The 23,185-nt window shown below is 40.3% G+C and overlaps 2 protein-coding genes across 6 annotated transcripts in view; one reads left to right on the forward strand and one right to left on the reverse strand.

Annotated features, from left to right (window-relative positions):
* Positions 1-23,185, reverse strand: part of FEZ1 (fasciculation and elongation protein zeta 1) — a 124,366-nt gene that overhangs the window by 98,482 nt on the left and 2,699 nt on the right. Inside the window, exon 1 of one of the 3 annotated variants that reach the window (XM_054712762.1) lies at positions 2,340-2,377. The exons of 1 other annotated variant lie outside the window; for it this stretch is intronic. The gene's annotated coding sequence lies outside the window, so the exon portion shown is untranslated. Of the gene's footprint in view, positions 1-2,339; positions 2,406-23,185 lie in introns of those variants that run through there. One more of the 3 variants, XM_054712765.1, reaches the window with a different exon arrangement.
* Positions 2,739-21,658, forward strand: STT3A (STT3 oligosaccharyltransferase complex catalytic subunit A). 3 transcript variants are annotated; one of them, XM_008142569.3, is made up of 18 exons: positions 2,739-2,798; positions 4,585-4,711; positions 5,413-5,473; positions 7,634-7,755; positions 8,289-8,434; positions 9,600-9,690; positions 10,611-10,717; positions 11,413-11,577; positions 12,766-12,946; positions 13,722-13,877; positions 14,825-14,916; positions 15,558-15,713; positions 15,933-16,121; positions 17,461-17,577; positions 17,695-17,797; positions 19,141-19,329; positions 20,201-20,316; positions 20,896-21,658. In XM_008142569.3, the coding sequence occupies exons 2-18, from the start codon at positions 4,624-4,626 to the stop codon at positions 20,932-20,934; spliced, it is 2,118 nt and encodes a 705-aa protein (XP_008140791.1). In that variant the 5' UTR covers positions 2,739-2,798; positions 4,585-4,623; the 3' UTR covers positions 20,935-21,658. The 3 variants fall into 3 exon arrangements, with proteins under 3 accessions (XP_008140791.1, XP_028002766.1, XP_028002767.1); XM_028146965.2 differs by lacking the exon at positions 2,739-2,798 and adding an exon at positions 2,799-2,837; XM_028146966.2 differs by lacking the exon at positions 2,739-2,798 and adding an exon at positions 2,864-2,878.

The raw sequence follows: 23,185 nt of genomic DNA on the forward strand, positions 1-23,185 counted from the left end.
TGTGTCCTGCCTGTCTTGCCCAGTCCCGCCCCACCAGCCACCTTTTAATTAATTTCCTTTCAATATGCACAAATCTATGGCCTGTAGTCAGGGAATAAAAGGGCAACTATAGTTGTCTACTGTCTATTTTTCGTCTCACATTTACTTATTTTCTGATTATAGAAGTAGGACATTCAGCTTCTATACTCATGTCTTTACCTGTACTGAGATGGCCCTGGTAAAAGTTATCAGATCACCAGTAATACAATGGAAGAGACCTTTAGTTTAGGAGTCATTATGAGCCCTTCCAATCCCAGCCCCCCATTAATAATTCTATGCTACATGACTCACAGAAATTGAGAGGAAGCTGACTTTAGGTCAGTATAACTTAGGCTTTTTAAACAATGTGAGCTGAGCGATAGATATATCGGTAGAATATTTTGTATGGACCTAAAATGAGTCCACAGACCAGGTGAAAGGTTCAAGTAGCAGAATCGCCGACTTAACCATATAACAAGCATTTGAGTACCTTCTCTGTCAGGCACTGCGGATTCAAGGATGAACCAGAAATACAGGATAACTGCCCACTTGGACCTAACAGTATAGTGAAGGAGACAAAAGTGATCAAGCATATTTTTAAAGTATATTTTTATTAATTTTTTTAGGAAGAAAGAGAGAAAGAGAAGCATTGGCTGCCTCCTGTACACCCGCTACTGGGGATGGAGCCTGCAACCCAGGCATGTGCCCTGATCAGGAAATTGAACCAGTGACTTCTTGGTGCATGGGATGACACTGAGCCACACCAGCTAGGCCATCAAGCAAAATTTTAAAAAGCATGTTCCAATAGGTAGCTACTATTTTCACAGGTCTCAGCTTGAGTAAGACATTGGGATTTAGAATCTTTGAGTAGGCTGAGAGATTAGGCTATATGTTCAGCCTCATTCTTTTTTTTTTTTTAAATATATATTTTATTGACTTTTTACAGAGAGGAAGGGAGAGGAATAGAGAGTTAGAAACATGGATGAGAGAGAAACATCCATCAGCTGCCTCCTGCACACCCCCCACTGGGGATGTGCCCGCAACCAAGGTACATGCCCTTGACCGGAATCGAACCCGGGACCTTTCAGTCCACAGGCCGACGCTCTATCCACTGAGCCACACCGGCCAGGGCAAGCCTCATTCTTATTTTACCCATTCTATGGTTTCAAATTTAGATGTTTTGTAGTGCTTGCAGACCTATGGGGGAAAATAGTGACCATTTGACCATTTATTTTATTTTATTTTATTTATTTTTAAAATACATTTTATTGATTTTTTACAGAGAGGAAGAGAGAGGGATAGAGAATTAGAAACATCGATCAGCTGCCTCTTGCACACCCCCTACTGGGGATGTGCCCGCAACCAAGGTGCATGCCCTTGACCGGAATCGAACCTGGGACCCTTGAGTCCGCAGGCCGACGCTCTATCCACTGAGCCAAACCAGTTTCGGCCCATTTGACCATTGAGATAAGTAATTCTTAACCAGAGATCACCCTCAAAATCATCTCAGGAGCTTTCACCAAATACACATAACACCACCTGTCCCCGGGAGAAATGTGATTCTAGAAATAAAGGAACTTGAAAAATTATAATAACTACCTTCACATTAACTTTGTAAGCTTCTGCATCAATGAAATAAGAACAGATTGGTGTGAAAAAAGGGACAACATAGGAAAGTCCTTGCAAATTACGGCAGTTATGGGCATAAGATGAGATGGCTTATAAAAGTGACACCGGGGAGGCTAAGTGAGAGAAGTGCAAGATAAAACTGTGTGAATGTAGAGCAAAATGGTCAAGATATGGAAACAGGTAAGAATCACACAGGTATCCAAGGATCAGGCATCCATTTGTCTAACAGCAACTTCAGAAAATAAACAAACATGAAGAATAAAATAAAAAATTTCCGGGACTGATGGTGAAAACTGGAGTTTGCAGATAGAAAGGGACAAGTGTACAGCAGGAAAAATAAAGGGGGGAAAAAAAACCTCCATAAATGGGGTCTCCCAGAAAAAAATAATTTACCAGAGAAAAATAGGTTACCTACAAAGGAATGTGACTCGTTGGCATCAGACTTCTCAAGAACAACTCCAGGTAAAATTGTAATGCCTTCAAAATGTCTGTGCTCCTGTGTGTGTGTGTGGGGGGGGGGGGGGGGAATAGGATGGTCCCAATTTTGTTCCTATAATTCTAAACCTAGCTGTGCTAATGCTTAAAGACAAAATAAAAGCAGGGTCAACTGTTTGCTTTCCGTTCAGCTTTTCTGAAAAAGTTACTTGAAAAAAAATCGATGAAAGTGGAAAATAAATACAAGAAATAGATACCTGTGTGTTTAGGACGGTGGTTCCTTCGCGTAGTTTCCGCTTCTGGTCACGTGGCCGAGGTCAACGGGCCACACCGTCGCCACCCCACGACTTCCTCGTGGTCCTCAGACCGACACGTCACTCCTCGGCCCTCAACCAAACTGCCTTGAGCACGTTCTTTCGGCACTCACGCTCTCAGTAGCAGGCCAATCACAGCTCGGCGGAGTCACAAAGTCCCGCCTCCCGGATGCTAAGTGACTTCTGTATTGCCCATTTAAGAAGTGGGAGCGCGGCCTTGTTCCCGCCTCTGGGTCTGACAGACAGTTCCACCGCCCTATCATCCTTCCGAAGTGGCGGGTCGCCCCTGAGCCAGCCAATGGGGAGCTGCCCGGGAGGCGGGCCTGGCCTCTGCCAGGGTTGAGTGCGCCGCTGAGCGGATGGCCGTGGGAGCTGAGCGGATTCCCGAGCAACGCCGGCCAGGTGAGAAGGCCGCGGGATAGAACTGGAGAATAGCGGCAGGTGCGGCCCAGGGCGTTGGTGGGATTGAGGAAGTGCCAGAGGTGGGGCTCCACATTCGAAGGGATTGGAGGCAGACCGGCGAGCGTGGAGGAGGGGGCGTGGGGCGTGGTGGTGGTGGTGGTGGTGGTGGTGGTGGGGTGCCCCGGAATGGAAAGATGTGCAGGTCTGGGAAGCGGGTGCACTTCGGTAGCGGGTGCGTGGAGTTGCTGGGATCTTGGGATTGGTCCTGGAGGGGAAGGCGCTCAGGATGCTGAGGTGGCGGTTGTCTCGCAGTGGGGCTGTCAGAGGTTCCGAGTCCCGTGAGGATGGGAGACCCGTGCAGGGGTGAAGTGGAAGGGGGAGGAGGGGCGTGCAGGAGTGTGAGAGGGTGGGGAAGGGTGCCAGCGAACGGGGGCGGGAAGGTGCTGTCTCCGAAACTATAACCGGGGTGGGACACGGGTGCCACGGCTTGCAGGCACATTGAGGAGAACGGATGCTGAGCGTTTAAGGGAAGTAAGTGCCTTTGCTCGTGCTTGCTGGAGGCTGTTGGAAAACGATCAGAGAGCGCCCTGGGCACTCCCTTAAGGTCCGGCCTTAGGTTACCAGCTCCTGTACTCAGCTTTCAGGTGGAGGTTCTGCTACTCTCCTCCCCTCTCTTGCTCTTCTAGGTGGGGATCGTATCAACTCAGCAGTGTTCAGTTTTTTTGTTTCAGGCATTCCAGAAAACACATACAAACCTGAGGGATGTGGCTGCAATATTGAACTTCCTGGAGTTAGGTGTTTCTTCTTGATTGCAAGATAAGGCTTTCTGCAGCGATGATAATTAAACACTTGTAACACTGCACCTCTGACAGTTAATTACGGAAAAGATGCTTGATTTTCTCACTATTGAGCTAGGAACATATGATTCTTCATGCCTTCCACCCAGTCCAGTGTTGTTCCCCCTCCCCTCCCCCACACTCCTCTAGTAATACTGGGGGGAGAGGGGAGGAATCAAGAGAGGCAGGTTCCTTTTGATCCCCCTGCAGCCTTGGACTGTGTTGCATATCCTTGATTGTTGTGTTCTTGCTCACGGAGCCCTTGACCAGCGTGTGGTATAAGAATACCACCCGCGTTAGCGGTCAGTCATGCTCTTTTAGTTGACCCTGCAGTCACTGGTCCTTGGAAGCTTGCAGCCAGTCGGTTGAAACTGAAATTTGGACCTGCAGATTGTGCTGATTCAGTGAGGCTTCTAGTTCTCCTCTATTTTCGGTTCTGTACTCTATAATATTCATCCCTTGCTTGCTTTCATACATTCCTACCTCTTCTTGAATGCTCTTTCTCCTTGTAATTAATTTTTTCGCTGTTTCCAATTTTTTTCCTATGTTCTTTACATCTCTTCCTCCAACCCCCATTTTTCTATTTCTTGTGTTTTCTCGGTACACTTGTTGTACCACGCTATTGCCAGTTTTGCGTGTGTACTTGTTAGCTGTGAGGAAGTGGGAAACGGAATTATGGTGATAGGTGTAATCATTCCTTTTTAGTCTTAACACAGACACCTGACTTGTGGCCACTTCCTTGCCAGTTGACCGTAATTCAGGCAAGACTCGGGCGTTAGTATTAGCCCTGACCCTCTCTGGTGTGTTCTGTGGCTCCTGTCTCCTTTATGTTTCTCTACCACCATAAAATAAGAAAGTGACCAATTACTTTAATAAATAAAAAAGCATGAAAGTGAATTGGGTAAATGGAAGGTGTTCAATATCCTATGGTCTTGATTTTTCCATTTTAGCTACTTGAGTGTCATCTGTTGCCACCCATCGATGTCAAGATGACTAAGCTGGGATTTTTGCGGTTGTCCTATGAGAAGCAGGACACACTTCTGAAGCTTCTCATTCTGTCAATGGCTGCTGTGTTATGTGAGTGTGCATGTGCACTCTTTCTTTGGGGGATGGAAAGGAGAAAATCTTGAAAAAAATAAAGAATGGCTTTCTTATTGTTTTCAGCAGAATGTGTTCCTTTTACTGTCCTCCATCAGTATAATTTTATGAAGGCAAAAGAACAAGGGTTATAAAAGGACTAGTGACATCTGGGAAAGAATGGGGAGCATGCTGTGCTAGTTCTATTTTCTCATAGGGCTGAACGAGATACTGAGGACCCTTGGATACTGAATTTTCAAAAAGACAAGTTTGGTTGCCTACCTTAGTATTTCTGTCTTTAGATATTTTAGCTTTTTATGAGTTGTAAGTATAGTCTTGATTGCCTTATCTCTTAGTTTGCTCCAAAGTTAAGGTTAGTTGTGGGGAACTCAACATATATAGAAGATGACCAGGTAAGTTGAGTGCAGTATTAATAGGTGGATGTGTTATTAGAGGCATTGATAGTAACTAGTTAAATGTGTCCTGCCTAAGTGGAAAATGTAGGTATCATTATCTGGAGAAAGTGAACTTCTCTTTGTGTGGGAGGGATAAATATTCAGGGATCATTTTATATTTTATATTTTATTTTATATTTCTGTGACTTCTGTGCTGGATAATACTATTATCTTTAAAATTCTACTGTCTACTATTATTATTCATGGCACATTACCATTGAAATGTTAATTCTCTGGTATTTGCAGCATTCTCCACTCGTCTCTTCGCTGTCCTGAGATTTGAAAGTGTCATCCACGAGTTTGATCCGTGAGTACATATGCTTGGTCCGGTGTTTTCTCTGAGAAGCATTCAGGTTCATGGGTTTCAAATTCACATTCCAGTCAGTTCTTAGTGATGGGGATGTATTTTCTACACATTTAGGGGGGAAACTGCTCAAGTTTTCCAAAGGATATAATTGTCTTCTTTTGAAACATTTCTGTTAGAATTAATCAAGTGAGTCTCTTAAACTTATAAAGAATGTAAGACATTACTGGTATGCCTGCCTATCCCTTTAAGGTCTGCTTCTCAGCTGGGTCAACAGTTAGGGATTGTAGGTTGAGGGAAAGGGGCCTGGTGTATGTTTTTAGGCTGAAAAGAAAATCACAAGCCATGAACTTGAGATCCATGACATTTTTTTTTCCTGTTTAACAATTTATATGGTAGAAATTGGGCCTATCAGTAAAGTACTAAGACTTTGAGAAAAATTTAAATGTATTAGTTTGATTAGGGATTTTGTTTATTAGATAAAAAAGATACAGGTGAAATACATTTATTGAGCATTCATTTTGTTCCAAGCACTGTTTTATGGATTATCTCTAAAACCTAACTACAGCCCTATGAGATGAAGGTAGTACTTTGTCTCCTTTTCACAAATAAGACAGGAAGCTGGGAGAGAGAATTCAGGGTTACAAGTTTAATAAGTAGAGGAGCTAAGCTTTGACTCTAGGTTTGTCTGTCTCTAGACACTGGAGTCATTATGTTATATTGCCTAAGGCTTAATTAAAATTTGGAGAGCTAGAATCATAGGTTCTTGAAATATTGGTATCTTAAACATAGCCTATTCAGCATATGGAGCATTGATTCAAAATGTTCCTGCATGTATTTGTAAATTTGTTGTTTTGTTTTGTGTAGATATTAGAAAGCACTTTGAAGGCATATGGATACTTTTCTTTGGGATTCCCCTAAAACAATTTATATTTTTTCTCATGAATGAGGAAACTCACATCCTTGTTTCTTAATGACCAGTCAGGACCTTCTTTCTAGGTGGGCAAGCATTGAGGTGAGATGTCAGGGAAAGCAAGAATATCTGCTCTGTAGTCATAGAGCTGGGAGAGACTATAAAGATCTTGTGATTTGACATTTCCTCTTGCAGAGCAGAAAATTGAGGCCCGGGGTGTGACACTAGTCCAGACCTATTCACACTAACTTAACTTTTCCCGCCTCACTCTGCCTCTCCTACTGGTAGGCAAAGGACACATTTCTGACACATGTTGACTGCCTGTTACCCTGAGCCCTTCTGTCTCTTTGACAGTTACCAAAACAACATTCATTAGCAGTAAACAGGATAGAGATTTCTGCCACTTCTGCTTTAGCTGTGAAAACCTGACAGACCAAGGAGGAAATAGGATTAGAGGGGGGAGCAGGAATGATGATTAGTCATGATTATCTTTAGTAATTAAACAATTCCATTTATTTATTTATTTATATTTTTTGCCTTTTAAAAAATTACTTTTTAAGTGAGAAACTTAAGAGAAGGGGTCACATAGCTTGGACCTGAAGAACTGTGTCTTTCCATGGATAACACTAAGCGTTTTATATCAAACATTTTTATGTAATTTACATTTTACACTCCTGTGTAGGTGGCATTTAGAACTATTTTAAATGACATGAGAATTAAGAAGTTTGTATTATGGAGTGGGTTAAAAAATGTTCATCCTGCAGATGGTGTTAAACCACCATCTTTAGAGATGCCCATCACTTGAACTTATCCATGTGTCCTTGTATGTAGTATGGAAATGTTCTCTTGCTTGTTCCTGTCACGTGAAAAGAGCCAAATTTATTGGTGCCCACAGCTCAGCTGTTTTGTCTTTTGGGCGCTTGAACTCTCTGACTTGTGGCGGTGCCTACGACACGCCAGCCTGATGCAGTGTCCTGCTAGAGAGCCTTATTAGCATGTTAGGCTTTAGCTGCACTTCCTTGCGAGGGAAGCAGTGCTTTGGTTGAGCCAAGCATGGAACTACAAATGAGACTTACAGTAGCATAAAATGATTTTAATGCTTGGCATAATTTGGGGTAGCAAACTGACTTTTATTGGAGTAATGATACATTTCTCAGTGGTGTAATCTGAGGAGCAAAATTTACTGCAAATTGGTACAAGTATTTGAGAATGAAGAGGTGGAGACATGGATCCTTTTCCCCTTGCTGTAGGTACTTTAATTATCGGACTACCCGGTTCCTTGCTGAGGAGGGGTTTTATAAATTCCATAACTGGTTTGATGACCGGGCCTGGTACCCATTGGGCCGAATCATTGGTGGAACGATTTACCCAGGTGAGTGAAACAGGATTCTTTTTTAAAAACAGAAAATAGGTATTTGTATATTATGGAACAATTTATTTTATTTCTAATATCTTCATTTTGTGACACTTATAATTTCATTCTGATTGCAGAGTCCTAAAAGTGGATCTTATAGAGACAGGAGAATGGGTATGGGAGAGTGGGTGTGTGTAGTGCTTCAAAAATTCTGTATTTCTGACTGAACCCTTAAGAGAGAAATATAAGCCTGTTGTAGTTGCTGTCTTAGTATTTCTGGTTGTTTGTCAAGACCTGTGTTGTCACTTTATTGGTATTTGCATTTTCCCTTAAGTGCTTTATCCTAGGACTAGAGCCCCGATGAATGAAATTCATGCAAAGGGCTTGGCCCTCGCAGCCACGGCGGCTTGCCTCGGCCCTCCCAGCCCTGGCTTCGTCCAGAAGGTCATCCGGAAGGATGTCCGGAAGGTCGTTCAGCTGTCCGGTCTAATTAGCATATTACACTTTTATTATTATAGATAACTTAATGGAGTTTCTTCTTCTTGTTACAGGCTTAATGATCACCTCTGCTGCAATCTACCATGTACTCCATTTTTTCCACATCACCATCGACATTCGGAATGTCTGTGTGTTCCTGGCCCCTCTCTTCTCTTCCTTCACCACCATCGTCACGTACCACCTTACCAAAGAGCTCAAGGTGAAGGATTTGTGGTGACAGGAGGCTTGGGAATGAATGTTGTTGAACCTCCGTAGTCAATGGTAGTGGGTGGGGGACTGAACCTTAGCAGGGAGCCAGAGGCTAAAGACAGCTTTTGCTGTGCCGCATTATTGGTTCACTCCAGCTCCTCCCTAGAATACGTGGTTTCTTATCATTAACAACTGTTTGTCCTTTAAAGAGAACATTTGAAGGTCAAATGTAAATTGTTCCATAAGGGGGAAACATATTTAAAATGTGAAATGTGAGGTTTGAAGTCCTCACACTCTAAAGGAGAGGAAAAACAACTATAGGACATAATTCTAAAGTTCTTCCTAGTAAAAATGAACACTTTAGCAGTTATTTGTTGATTTTTGAAAAATATTTATTTTAAAATTCTTAAACCACGTGGTTTCTGTAGGAGACTCCATAATACTGCCTCTTTCTAGGTTTCTGCATTGCTGACCCTGGCTCTTTGGAGGCTATTCTTAGTTCGTGGTTATGGTGGCAGGGAGATACTTGAGAGGGGTTAAACTAGCAGGAGGGTTTGGGAAACGAGTTTAGTTTGGAAGCCTTTTCATGCTTTCCTTGCTGCCCTTGTTTCAAATTTTACTCTTATTAACACACAAGTTCTTCCTCACCTTGGGTGTCAGTTACATTTTGTTGTTCCTTGCTCCTGAGCTCACAGATTGCCTGGTGATATTGCAGCGTGATTATCTAAGCTCCTGGAATCTTTAGTCCAGATAGATTATCACCTAGCTCTGTTGGCTTTTTAGCTCAAATAATAATTGTCTTCCTTTGCTTGTACTTGCATAGCTTTTAGAGGTGTGACTGGTGTTCCTGCAGTGTCACAGATACAGTTAGGGGTAGGGATTCATAAGACTGGGGATTCACCAGCCAAACAGCCCACTCGGGGCCAGTGTATGATGTCTGACAGCTTACGTGATTTGTCTGTCTTTTGCACATGTGTTCTCAGTTTCAGACTTGGTATCATCATGGGGAGTTGGTGTGAAGTTTTTAGCTCTCTCGTGCTGTGAACATTTCTAGCATCACATTTACCTGTGAAAGTGTTGGACTGTTCTCTGAGCCCATGTTAAACAGAATGGACTAGTGGATCCTCTCATAGATGTGTTGGTGTTAACTTCCTGTTGCCCTTCTTTCCTTACAGGATGCAGGGGCTGGACTTCTTGCTGCTGCCATGATTGCTGTAGTTCCTGGGTATATCTCCCGATCTGTAGCTGGCTCCTATGATAATGAAGGTAAGACTGAAAATGCCAAGGAAGGTCTGTCCCCTTCATTTTCCCCTGAAACTTCATGATGTGCAGTAGAACCTGGGTTCATATGTATTATTTAGCAATAGCAAAAGTGGTATCTGGGCAAGAAGATTAGAAATAGGCAGGAAAGGATCTCAGAAAAGTTTATATTCTCTTCCTGTCCTCTCTTGTAGAAAGGTAGCATTTGACTCATCCCTGGACTTATAAATAGAGTTAATTTTTAGTGTTAAATTCAACCTGTGTTTATTGAGTGTTATTGGGAAAGAAGTATTAGGTATTATAAAGAGAGTAATGAATAAGATTATAGAGATAGATAATGAATAAAATTATGTTGGCCTGTATTTTATGAAGGAAGGTAAATACAGTATGGACCTATAAAAATAACTAGTAACAAGCAGATAGTATTGTGTGCCAAGAGAGAAATATGAACGGAATACTTTGGGAATGTAGTTAAAGGAGACATTAATTCAGATTTGGGAAGCAGTTTAGGTGAACTGGACCCTGAGGCTGGTACTTCCAACAGGCAAATATTAAAGAGGGGCGGTCAGGGAAGAAGGATCTGCTTGTGGTAAGATGGAAATGCCGGATGTAGGGGATATATTTAGGATTACACTAGCAGGGAATTTAGTAACTGGAAAGAATAGTAATGATAATGACCAACACTCACTGAGTGCTTGCTGTATGCGAGGTACTGTGCTTAGCATGCAATTACTAAGTTTGTCTTCACAACACTTATGAAGTAGATACTATTATGGACTGATTTGTACAAGGAAGGGCACAATAATTATGCTATAAATGGGTAGTAGATCTGAGATATGAATCAGGCAGTTTTTTCCCAGAGTGGTATTCTTAAAAATTATGCCAGTATGGTCCTTTTTTGACTCTTTGTTGCATTCTTTCTGCAGGAATTGCCATCTTTTGCATGCTACTCACTTACTACATGTGGATCAAAGCAGTAAAGACTGGTTCCATCTATTGGGCAGCCAAGTGTGCCCTTGCTTATTTCTACATGGTAACTTTTCACTTCTTTCTTCTAGGAGTTTCTCTGTGTCCGAATACCTACTGGGATCAACTGTTATAAATTGGAAGTAGCTCTTGGGCTTTGAGATTATGGAATGGAAGCTAGAAGTCTTTACTGTCTCTTGTATCCATACAAAGACTAACCCAAGGCAGGCATGGATGTCGATTATATAATAGCAAGATAGAGATGTTTTAATTTTTAAAGTTTTCCAGATACCGTATTTCCTGTGGGTGCATATTGGTTGGCCAACTCTCTTTTCTGATATGTTCCCCTTAAGTTTTTTATATATCTATATTTGTTTGATTTTACACATACTCTTAGACTTCTTCCTTTAACTGCTTCCACTTGCTCATGTTTCCCATGTATCCCTACATGTTCTCCATGGGAGCTTAAATAGCTTGCATCTAGAGGAACCCACCCTGAAGGTTGGGTGCCTCTTGTTTTGTGATTTTGATGTAGGAGCCACAGGGAATAGGGGATTGAGTTACAGCAATGGGCGTGAATTTGATTTTCCTATTTAAAGAAATCAGTTATTTAAACTCTTTAAGCCACTTGGCATAAATAAAGTTTATTAGTTATTATAAAGATATGTTCTTTAAAAAGGTCACAGGTAATATTCCAAGGTATGCTGGTGGTGGGAGGAGGAGGAGTGCTCAGAGGAACTGTTCTTTTTCATCCTGTCATAGGTCTCTTCATGGGGAGGCTATGTGTTCTTGATCAACTTGATCCCTCTCCATGTGCTGGTGCTGATGCTCACGGGACGCTTCTCCCACCGGATCTATGTGGCCTACTGCACAGTTTACTGCCTGGGCACCATTCTTTCCATGCAGATCTCCTTTGTGGGTTTCCAGGTGAGCTCTAGGCCGAGTGGGATTTTTAGCTTCTGGTTCTAACCAGCTCCACCTACATTGATTTATCTTGGATTTTGGGAGGAGAGTAAGACTTATTCTCAGGTCTCACCTTGGATTGCTGGTGTTAACTGAAGTAACAGAATCATTGGTCATTAAAGGCTCCTTCCAGGAGTTCATTAATGTTTGCTCCATGAAGTTTGACTGCTAATTTGGCTTAGGTTTGTAGGAAGAGAAGTGGTTTGGCTGAGCTGCCTTGATATAAGTGATCAAAGTTATTCCTAATCCTTTTTAATGATAATGACACCATTTAATGATAATGATCCCTAAACTTCTTAAAGGGGCCTAAGCAAAAATATTTCAGGAAGCAGAGCACAAACCTTTTAGTCACATTACCCTCCAGAGTTAAGAGACAACTATTAAATCCAAATAATATGGTGTGTTTGGTTTCTCATGTCAGTCTCATGAAAGTGGAATCCTTATTCAGAGGTCAGCAAGTATTTCTTTACTGACCACCTATATGCAGTTTGCTAATCACTGGGAAATGTGAAAAGGAACAATATGGCCCTGGTCTTTAAGGAAGTTACAGTCTTGCTGGGGGAAAGAAGTACATGCATCGGTCTATAGTCTATGGTTCTGGAAATGTAGTTCCTGGACCAGCAGCATCAGCAGTATCTGGGAACTTGTTAGAAATGCAAATTCTGGTGCCTCACCACAGACCGACTGGGGGTGGGCTCAGCAACCTCCCTTCCCTCCCCTCCACCTCCCACAATTACGATACCTACTGGAGTTTGAGAACAGGTGGTTTAAACAAAGTTCAGTGATGGAAGAGATCTAAAGTTCAGGGAACGTAGAGGGGAGTGATGGATTTCAGTTTGGCAGATTAGGGAGAAATGATACTTGCATTGGGCCTCGAGTGATGAGAATTTCAGTGAATGCAAATTTAGGATAATGAGAAAATTGCAATCCAGGCTAAAAGAATAGCCTGAGCAAAGGCCAGAGATGTGACAGAGTATGTATTCTTTGGAAAATATAGCAGGTGAATTAGACCCTCCTCTAGATTGTCCCTAGTTCCTTGGTGGCTCAGAACTCACTTGCCCCATTGGTCTGAATTAGGTCAGGGTAATTCAGGTCTAGGCTGGAGCCATTCTTTTTCTAACATTATTCTCATACATATACTTTCACCAACAGCCTGTCCTCTCGTCAGAGCACATGGCAGCCTTTGGGGTCTTTGGCCTCTGCCAGATCCATGCCTTTGTGGATTATCTGCGCAGCAAGTTGAACCCACAGCAATTTGAAGTTCTTTTTCGAAGTGTCATCTCCCTGGTCGGCTTTGTCCTTCTCACCGTGGGAACTCTCCTCATGCTGACAGGTAGGAAACGTTCATGTCTTTTAGTATTAAATGTAAATGGGTTTGGACATAGCATAAACTCCAAAAATATGGTTTAAGAAAGATTCCTTCTTTTTCTCCTATTTCTCTTTTCATTATAAACATACGAAGTCCTACTTCTTCAACATTTATTTCACTTGTCAGCCTAGTGTTTGGATTTAGCATAGCAAAGGATGTCTTGTTAGAACAGAAGAATCACACTTGATCAAAGAACCGTATCTTACCTTGCTAATTATTCTTTTTATTTTTGGTTCCTGTTGGTAGGGTGGGAGAAGTCCTAACATTGCTTGCCAAACCCTACAGCATGGGCTCATCTGATCCTGTATGCACTACACTACAGCTGTTTAGTTTGGTTGGCATGCCATTTTCCTCACTTCCACTTCTCAGAGGCTGATTTGATTTTGCCAAGTTTCTGTGTATTGTCTAATTCAGAGCAGCACTAGAGGACACAGTTGACTTATAGAGTTGGCTTTGGTTTGACCAGATTTGGCCTAAACCCTTCTAGGAAGCACTTCTGCCTCCCGTCTGAGTTTGTGTACAGCATGACTTTATTTTGCTTGCTTTACTGGCGAAAGTACTCTCCAGTTTGAAAAAAAGGAAGGAGTGAAATTTTCCAAGTATTGATGGCATTTAAACAAAAACCTAATCCTTTTCTGTCTCAGAGAATCTTATTGAAATGAGAAGTTGTGATTAGTTAGGATTAGATGTTAGTTTGTTCCAAGAGTGATTGTGAAATATTTGTTGTCTTTGCTGCCAGGAAAAATATCTCCTTGGACGGGGCGTTTCTACTCACTGCTGGACCCTTCTTACGCGAAGAACAACATTCCCATCATTGCTTCTGTGTCTGAGCATCAGCCTACGACCTGGTCTTCATACTATTTTGACCTGCAGCTTCTTGTCTTCATGTTTCCAGGTCTGTCTGTGTTCTAAAGTGGCCTTCTTTGTAAGAATCGCCATTTGTTTCAAAATAAGTAAAATATCCTCATCCTTGTGTTTTTGTTCTTTGCCTAGTTACCCTGTGCAGTACAGAGGATGGCTAAGCATTTTTTTCTGAAGCAGAGTAGATGTTAGAATTGAATAGTTGCAGACCCGGGAAAGTTCGGAACCTCAGTTTTGTGCTCATTTATGTGTGAAAATTTGTAATCAGGGTGTGTGTGGGAATACTTCTAGTGTACTTCCCTCCCACTGCCCATCCCTGGGTCCTCCCCATTGATCAGCAGCATTGAAATCCAGAATGGGCCTGGCTGATTGTAAAGCCTCTTCATCTAATGTATCTTCTGGCCAATCCAGATATGTTTTAGAATTTACCCGTTGTACTGGGCTTCCTTTTAAAAAATTTTTTTTATTTTAGAAAATAACTTTTACATTTTTTTCTTACTATGAAACTAAGTTATCCATTGTAAAAAAAAATAGATAAGTGAAAAAAGTTAAAAATTTCAGGAATTCTCAACACATATCTGTTGCTACTATTAACATTTTGATGTATATTCATCCAATTATTTATTGAATAAAAAATAAATGCTAATTTTCCCCCTGATTATTTTAATTTCATAAGGAATCATGATAATTTGTTTAGTATTGTTTAGAGAAATAACATTTAAGACATATCATTTGTTAATTTTTTAAAAACTACAGAGATGTGTTACGGAGAAGGCAAATGGTCCATAATCTCTACAGCAGTATTTTAATTGTAGTATGTTAATTTTATAAAGTAAAATATGCTATAATTTTCTTTCTTAATGTTGGACATTTATGTGGTTTCTGATTTTTTGCTATTTTTAAAGAGTGCTGTAGTGAACATCTTTCCATGTATGTATGATTGTTTTTTTAGCTGCTTACTTTTTACTTTTACTCTTGTAGTTGGTCTCTATTACTGCTTTAGCAACCTGTCTGATGCCCGGATTTTCATCATCATGTATGGTGTGACCAGCATGTACTTTTCAGCTGTAATGGTGAGCAAGTCCCTCAGTCCTAGCACACCTTCCCACTCCTAACTCGGGTGCTTTTTTGCTCCTGCATAGCAGGATTCAGAAAGTACTGGTGATTGTGCAGATGCTTCCCTCTGAGCATTTGAGGGCTGCCTTGTAAAGCTGCTCCTTGGTTGATCCTTCACCAGAAGGTGTGAGCACTCATGCATTCTGATTGCGGGGCCCAGCTTTCTTGTATTCATGACCTTGTGTTAGGGGGAGGCACTTCTGCACTTGTTGGAGAAAGTGACCCTGGGCAGGTTCCTTCCCTTATCTTTCTGGATGTCTTAAAAAGGGAGATAATGGAGGCTTGTTGAGGTGTTAAAACAGGAGAGATTTTGTATATTGTAACAAGACTGTTTCTCACACGTTAAGAAACATATTTAATATTACTCAGGACTCTCATACATATATACATATATGTATAACTGGAAAACAAAGGTTAAGAAATATATACTTCTACTACTGTAGATTTATCAATTATTTTCTCTCCTATTTTGTTCTATTTCATTGAAAAGTCATGTTTGTTAAAAACCCCTAAATTAATGTCATGATGTATTCATAGGTTGAAAACTATAATTTGTAAAACACTGATTAGACTGTAATCTTGCACCTGTCTCTTTCAGGTGCGTCTAATGCTAGTGTTGGCACCTGTTATGTGCATTCTTTCTGGCATTGGAGTCTCCCAGGTACTGTCCACTTATATGAAGAATCTGGACATAAGTCGTCCAGACAAGAAGAGCAAGAAGCAACAGGATTCTACCTACCCTATTAAGAATGAAGTGAGTATAAAGCAACACCAAGAACAGGCTTGGAAAACTATATGTATCCGTGTGTGTGTGTGTTTGTTTTTGAGTAAGAGGACTGTCATAAGTGGTTAGAATTAACTTATATAGCCCCTGACTTATTTTGATTCATTTATATTATTGACTGTGTGTAAGAAGCTGTTCTGTGTTGTGTAAATTTAATTTGGTTTTATAACACATTTTTTCCTTGTTTAGGTGGCAAGTGGGATGATATTGGTCATGGCTTTCTTTCTCATTACCTACACCTTTCATTCAACCTGGGTGACCAGTGAGGCCTACTCTTCGCCCTCCATTGTGCTGTCTGCTCGTGGTGGGGATGGCAGTAGAATTATTTTTGATGATTTTCGAGAAGCGTACTATTGGCTTCGTCACAATACTCCAGAGGTAAAGATTTGGGAAAAGTGGAGTTATGGGTAGGGTAAAGGGGGAGGCATTTGTTATTATGGTGAATCAGAGCTTTTAGATGGGTGGAAAACCTGGAGAAATTGTAACTATAGGACTCTAGTGTTGAATGACCTTTAAAGGTCACCTCCACTCAATTCAGGATTTCCTCTATAGTGATCCTTACTGGTATTGATGGTGATTTTATCATGAGATGGACTATCCCAATTATATAAGAAGAAAAAGAGTTACAGATAAATAATACATGTTCACTGTAAAAAAGTCAGAAAATAGAAGAAAAAAGACAAATTTTCCATAATGTGATCACTTAATGATAACCACTTTTAACATTTTGGTTTATACCTCTGAGAATCTGAAGTGATTTCCTTTTTCTTTCTTCTTTTTAAAAAAAATATTTTTATTGATTTCAGAGAGAGAGAGAGCGAGAGAGAGAGAAACATCAACGATGAAAGAGAACCATCGATTGACTGCCTCCTGCACACACCCCAACTGGGGATCGAGCCCGCAGCCTGGGCATGTGCCCCTGACCAGAATCTAACTAAGGACCCCTCAGTCTGCAGGCTGGTGCTCCACTCACTGAGCCAAACCGGCCAGGGCTGAAGTGATTTCCTTTGCAGTAGCTATTAGAAATAGCACTTCTGAGTTAGATTTATGAAGAGTCAAAACTTTAAGAATTTTTTAATCCTTTCCCATTATATCCTGTGATTTGTGTTTCCCCCCATTATTATAACTGATTTTAAAAATAATATTAAAGACCATTTATTTAATTGGTGGGGCCAGTCTATTTGGAAATATTGAACAGTCCCCTATACCTCCCACTCCATTATACTTGTTTGTAAAAAAGTGATCTACAGCCCTGACTGGTTTGGCTCAGTGGATAGAGCGTTGGACTGTGGACTGAGGGGTCCCAGGTTCAATTCCAGTCAAGGGCATGTGCCTTGGTTGTGGGCACATCCCCAGTAGGGGGTGTGCAGGAGGCAGCTGATTGGTGTTTCTCTCTCATCGATGTTTCTAACTCTCTATCCCTCTCCCTTCCTCTCTGTAAAAAAATCAATAAAATATATATTTTTTTAAAAAGTGATCTACAATGAAAGTATTGGGAATGTTGGATTGTATAATTTGCACTGAGATTTCATGATTGTATATAAATGTAGGACCAGGTGCAAAGATTAATTTTTTGTTGCATGCATTATTTTGTGAAGAAATTGATTAATTAGCCATGCCTCATTTCCTATCAGATGCCCTTCCACTCTATCTCTTCTATGTGATTTTTGGAGGCAGTGAGAAGCTTGTTATTTTCATTTCCCATTACTTCTTTCAGGATGCTAAGGTCATGTCATGGTGGGATTATGGCTACCAGATTACAGCTATGGCGAATCGGACGATTTTAGTGGACAATAACACGTGGAATAATACCCATATTTCTCGAGTAGGGCAGGTAAGGTAAAGGGATCATTTGAGTGGTTGGCCCACAGGGTCTAGTGGGAAGTATTTCTCCATGTGGGATCATATGACCTGGAATTTTGTTCTGAGAAATGTGCATGTCTTTTTCTAGGCAATGGCATCCACAGAAGAAAAAGCCTATGAGATCATGAGGGAGCTTGATGTTAGCTATGTGTTGGTCATTTTTGGAGGCCTGACTGGGTATTCCTCTGATGGTAATGTACTAGATTCTACTTCTAGCTGTAGGGCATAGATTCTAAGAAAACTAAATGATGCTCCTATTTTTCTGTCCTTTTGTTATCTTTTTTTTTAAATTTAATTTCTTTATTGATTAAGGTATTACATGTGTCCTTATCCCACCTTCTGTTATCTTATTAACATATTTTCTTATTTGGGGAAGTTCCTAAGTATTTGCAACTTGAGAGTTTTTTTTGGCAACAAGTAGAAAGTAATTGTAGATATTTCTCATGTAGGTACAGCATGCTATACTTGTCTAAGGTCTAGGAGTAGTTCCACAACCAGTAAACAACATAAAGCTTCTGAAATGAACTGAAGATTTAATGTTTTTTAGTAGGTTTAAGCCATAGAGTAATCTTTTAGCTTAAAATGTTTTATATATATTGTGTCTAGCGCAGCCTGGGCATGTGCTCTGATGGGGAATGGAACTAGCGATCTCTTGGTGCATGGGGTCAGTGCTCAACCACTGAGCCACACTGGCCGGGGCCACATATGTCATTTTAAAATGTCTGTTAGCCAGATCAAAATAAAAAGAAATAGGGGAAATGAATTTTATTTATTTCTATTTAACTTTCTAGTTGAATTTATTGGGGTGACGTTATTCCCCCCATTATTACAACTGCTTTTTTTTGATATTGTTAAAGACCATTTATTTAATACAATTATCTGGTAAGGCCAGTCTATTTATTTGGAAATACTGAATAGGACATTGGTTAATAAAATTATATAGGTGTCAGGTGTACAATTCTATAATAAATCATCTGTACATTGCATTGTGAATTTACCACCCCAAGTCAAGTCTCTTTCCATCACCATTTATCGCCCCTCTACCTTCTTCTACCTCCTCCACACCCCCTAGAAATGAACTTTAATAATCTTATTTAACTGAATATTATTATTTAATATGTAGTCAAGATGTTTTACACACTTTGTTTTGTTTTTCGACTATTTCATACTTATAGCACATCTTAATTTGGACTAGCCTCATTTCAAGTGTCAGTAGCTACATGTAGCTAGTAGCTATTGTATTGGACAGCTCAGCCCCAGCTAATACCTGGAACTAATTTCAGTTGTGACTTAAGTCTGGACCAATTGTATAGGATTTTAGCAGTCTAATAATCTAGAGGACAAGCTGTATATATTGAGGGAAAATGTTTTGTCTACAAATTGTCTTTCCAGTTTTTACAAATGAGTTAAATGGTGCCATTCCCCATTAGAAAAATATTTGGGGAATTTCCTTAGAAATAGTGAGCTTTTCATTAGATGGTTTAGCTCCAGCAACCTTTGTAATGCAGTTCTTTCTTTTTCTTTTTTTCCGTAGACATCAACAAGTTTCTGTGGATGGTCCGGATTGGAGGGAGCACAGACACAGGCAGACATATCAAGGAGCATGATTATTATACTCCAACTGGGGAATTCCGTGTGGACCGGGAAGGTTCTCCAGTGCTGCTCAACTGCCTTATGTACAAGATGTGTTACTACCGCTTTGGACAGGTCTACACAGAAGCCAGTGAGTGATTCTTAGCAACATTAATAACAATAGTAAGAACAGTAATAGCTAACACAGGGTGTTTTTCATGTGCGAGGCTCTAAGTGCCTTAAAACTGTTAACTCATTTAATCCTCACATCGCCCAAAAAGTAAATATTAGTATTATTCCCACTTTATATATGAGGAAGTTAAGGTACAAATAGGATACTTAACCACCCAAAGTCACAAGTGGCAAAGTCAAGTGAAACTCAGGCAATTTGGCTGTAGATTCTATGCTTTTACCCATTACTTTTTATTGTCTCTCAGTAAAAGGAATTTCAATGGAGAAAGGAATGAAGGGGGATAGATTAACCTTTTGCACTCGGATGTCGAGTGTGACTCGACACGGTTAGCATTAGAATAAAGGAATCGAGAAAAAGCAAGTGAGTGCAAAGGGTTAAAGGACTTTTCATTTCTTTAAATACATCAAGAGTAATTAAGGTTAAGTCTTTCCTTCTAACTTCAATTTCTTAGTTCTGCACTCGGGACAATTTCTGAACCAGATACAGGCCTTTGACTTCTGATAGGTTTTTCTCTGATCCATGGAAGGGTTACTGGTATATCAGAGGCCTCTGTGTAGCACTCGTCAGGAACAGAGGGGCTTGGAAGTCAGCCCCCTCCCTCTTAGAAGCCATAAGAAGCATCATCATCTTGGAGAGGACCTGAGTTAGGGTAATTGAATTTGCCCTCACTACTGACATCCTTTCTGCAGGTCCTACTCTCTAAACAAACAAGCTACAGGCTGAGGAATAACATTCCAATTAGTAGATGACTCACCAAATTGATTTAGTATTTCCTTAGGAAATCTGCACTGTAGAAAGAAGTGTATCCCATTTTTTTGTCCCTTTCTAGAGCGTCCACCAGGTTTTGACCGTGTGCGGAATGCTGAGATTGGGAATAAAGACTTTGAGCTTGATGTCCTGGAGGAAGCATATACCACAGAGCATTGGCTAGTAAGGATATACAAGGTGAGCAGATGCTACCCTGTCATCTTTGCACATTGGTTCTAGTGGTAAAAGTGGACTACATATTTCTAAAATAGGGACATTTCTAATGTCTGAAAAGTAGCTTGCAATTCATTCTGAATTTTCTGTTTTTATGTAGATTGTTCTTAGAGAGAAAACACCCTAGTCTGCTGTCATTGTGGCAATGTTGTCAGTGATACATTTCCATTTGGGGCTGGACTTGATCTTTTAATAATTATCAGGCTTTAGTGGGGCAGGGGGTGGGGTGGAGAAAGTGTTTGTGCTTTCGAGCTACTGAAGAATTTAGGGCATAGAGTCATATAAGTGTGTTATATCTCTAACATAAGAAAAGATTGAGAACCCTTGATGTATTGGAAGGTAGATCATTTATATTGCTCCTCACAGTATTTCAAAGGCTAAGCAGAGGGTAACTAGTCTCAAACCAGTGCTCATTTAGTCACAAAGCCAAACTGGGCAGGGGCATCCAACATAATCCCTCCCCGTCGGGGTGACCCAACTCAGTAGAGAAGCTCTCCTAAATTGACCCGATTGTAATATTAAACTGACATCTTTATGTTGTAGGTAAAGGACCTGGATAATCGAGGCTTGTCAAGGACATAAACATTACGTCCAGCTCTGATACGCTTCGCACTGAGCGCGTCCCATTTAGGACGCTGAAGATGTTTTTAAAATATGCAGTTTATAAGAACAGAGCACCATGGGATTAGAATTGTCTGGAAGTTTTGCCCTGGGCAATATGGGCTGGGCCAAATGCAATGATTTTTTTTTTTATAATTCTGAGAGGTTACCAAATGAAATGTCATGGCTTTACTTTGGTCAATTAAAGGGAGGGAATTTTTTTTTTTTAATGTGCCTTATTTGTTTTTACTTTTGACTGATTTGAGGAAAGCAGAAGTTTATGCTGGGCTGATAAAAGGACAGAAAGCAGACCTCATCCCTGTTTTTAGCTTTCTAAATCAGCTATGTAGGGGCATACTGTCTTATCAAGTCAGGAAAACTTCAAGGGCTGGGTCAGATCCTACATATACAATTTTGTCATTTCAAAAATTACAGCACTGAGCACAATGCTGTGCACATAGTAGGTGCTCAATAAACTTTTATCGAATGAATAAATGTGGGACTAGAGGAGTGCCATTTCTGGGTAGGAAAGGCAGCTGTGTTGCCATCATGTCTCTGTTCTCAACATATCTCATCCTTGGAAGCTCCGACTTCATGAGGGAGAGAAGGTGGCTAGCCAGACCTGATCTCTTTGGGACTAGCTAGGTGGTTTGTGTATGTGTGTTTTTTTTTTAGCAGGAAAAAATCAAGTGAGAATAAATCAGCAGTTTTGAAGACTCAAGGCAAACAGTTTATTATTATTCTGATTCTCAGTAGAGGAAGAAACGCCAACATTATATATACAACTTGATGTTCAATAGGTATTTTTGAGTCAGCTGAAATATAATCACGCATATCTATTTGAAATCCAGCTCTTTAGTACTCTCACTTATCCATGATATAGTATATATGTGTTTTTGCTCATTTCCTTTAGTTTAGGCACTAAAACTCTTGTGGTTATTTAAAGGCGAGCTACTTTATCCCTTAGTCTCTATTTGTTGTTATTACGTACCATACCACTAACAATCTCAACAATCTGGTTTTGAAGTCCTTGCCAAACGAGTTATAAGTTAGAAGGAGGAAGTGCTATCAGTAGTACCTAATGAGCAGGCCTAGCCTGACTACAATAAAGGGGAAGAGAAACTTAAAAATTTTTAACTCAAAGCACAGTAGTCCTATGGATATTATTTAATGTTGGGATAGTCATATGTTCAATACAGGACACTGTATGTATCTTACAACACAGGACATATACAGTGAAGTATATAAACCATAAGTCATTATAAAAAATATATACAAGGTAACTGTTTAGTGTTACCTGTTGAGGAAACAGGAGCAAGTACATGGCTTTTAGATAAGCCAAGATGGCGCTCCTAGAGGGTATGCTCAGGTATCCTTACATACCCAGGAAACTTAACCTTCCAAACCAGTTCATGTACCAAGTGCTTTAACTGTGTGAGATTTAGTTTTGATGTAATACTTGATTTACTGTATGTAAATATATTACTTGATTTATATACAGAATTCCTCCCTACTGAAAGAGGTTATTCTGAGGCTTGTTTTATTTTTTTAAATTTCTTTTTACCAATATGAATAATACCATGTAGAGATCATTAATGGTCTTTCTCTATAGTAATATGGGATAACCCTTTAACTTATCACTGTAGTTGCTTTGGTGATTTTAATGTTGTTGCTTCCTAGGCTGCATGAAGCTGTCTTTTTTGAAAAAATAACTTTTTCATTTTTACACTTTTTTACACTTAGTGTAAAAAACCTCAATTCTAAAAAAGCAACAAGTTTTCCACTCCCCGGAGGCAACCACTTTCAACTCTGCTGATTCTCACATTACTTACCTCCATGTCATTAGATAACTTGCTTTATTTTGCTGTGTGTTGGTTTTTCTATCTTACGTATCATCTGTTGATTTTCTAGTGTGGAAAATGAAGATTTAGCTCTTTTTCACCATCCTGCTATTCCCATGGACCACTTTAAGATTCTATTATAGTTATGACTTAAGTTAGTTCAGTAGTTTTTACCTTATGGCTTTCACAACTAGGCCATGTGGTATACTGTTACTACTTTGTTTTATCCCTGCATAACTTTTTTTGGAGGGAGTTTTTTCATTTGCTTTTTGTATTTGTCACTAATTTCTCCCCAAGCTCTCATTCATTTGTGCCAAGTTCCTTTTAATATGCTCAGACTCCTTGGGTATGTCTTAGAGATGTCTTGTTTTGGTATGTACCAGTTTGGTTTC

The sequence above is a fragment of the Eptesicus fuscus genome, chromosome 23, assembly GCF_027574615.1.
Source record: "Eptesicus fuscus isolate TK198812 chromosome 23, DD_ASM_mEF_20220401, whole genome shotgun sequence".
Classification (NCBI taxonomy): Eukaryota; Metazoa; Chordata; class Mammalia; order Chiroptera; family Vespertilionidae; genus Eptesicus; species Eptesicus fuscus.

Coding starts and splice junctions, on each gene's coding strand:
- STT3A (XM_008142569.3), top strand. CDS start 4,624: ATGACTAAGCTGGGATTTTTGCGGTTGTCCTATGAGAAGCAGGACACA. Junction 4,712..5,412: donor GTCAATGGCTGCTGTGTTAT/GTGAGTGTGCAT, acceptor TGGTATTTGCAG/CATTCTCCACTCGTCTCTTC. Junction 15,714..15,932: donor CCTACCCTATTAAGAATGAA/GTGAGTATAAAG, acceptor TTCCTTGTTTAG/GTGGCAAGTGGGATGATATT.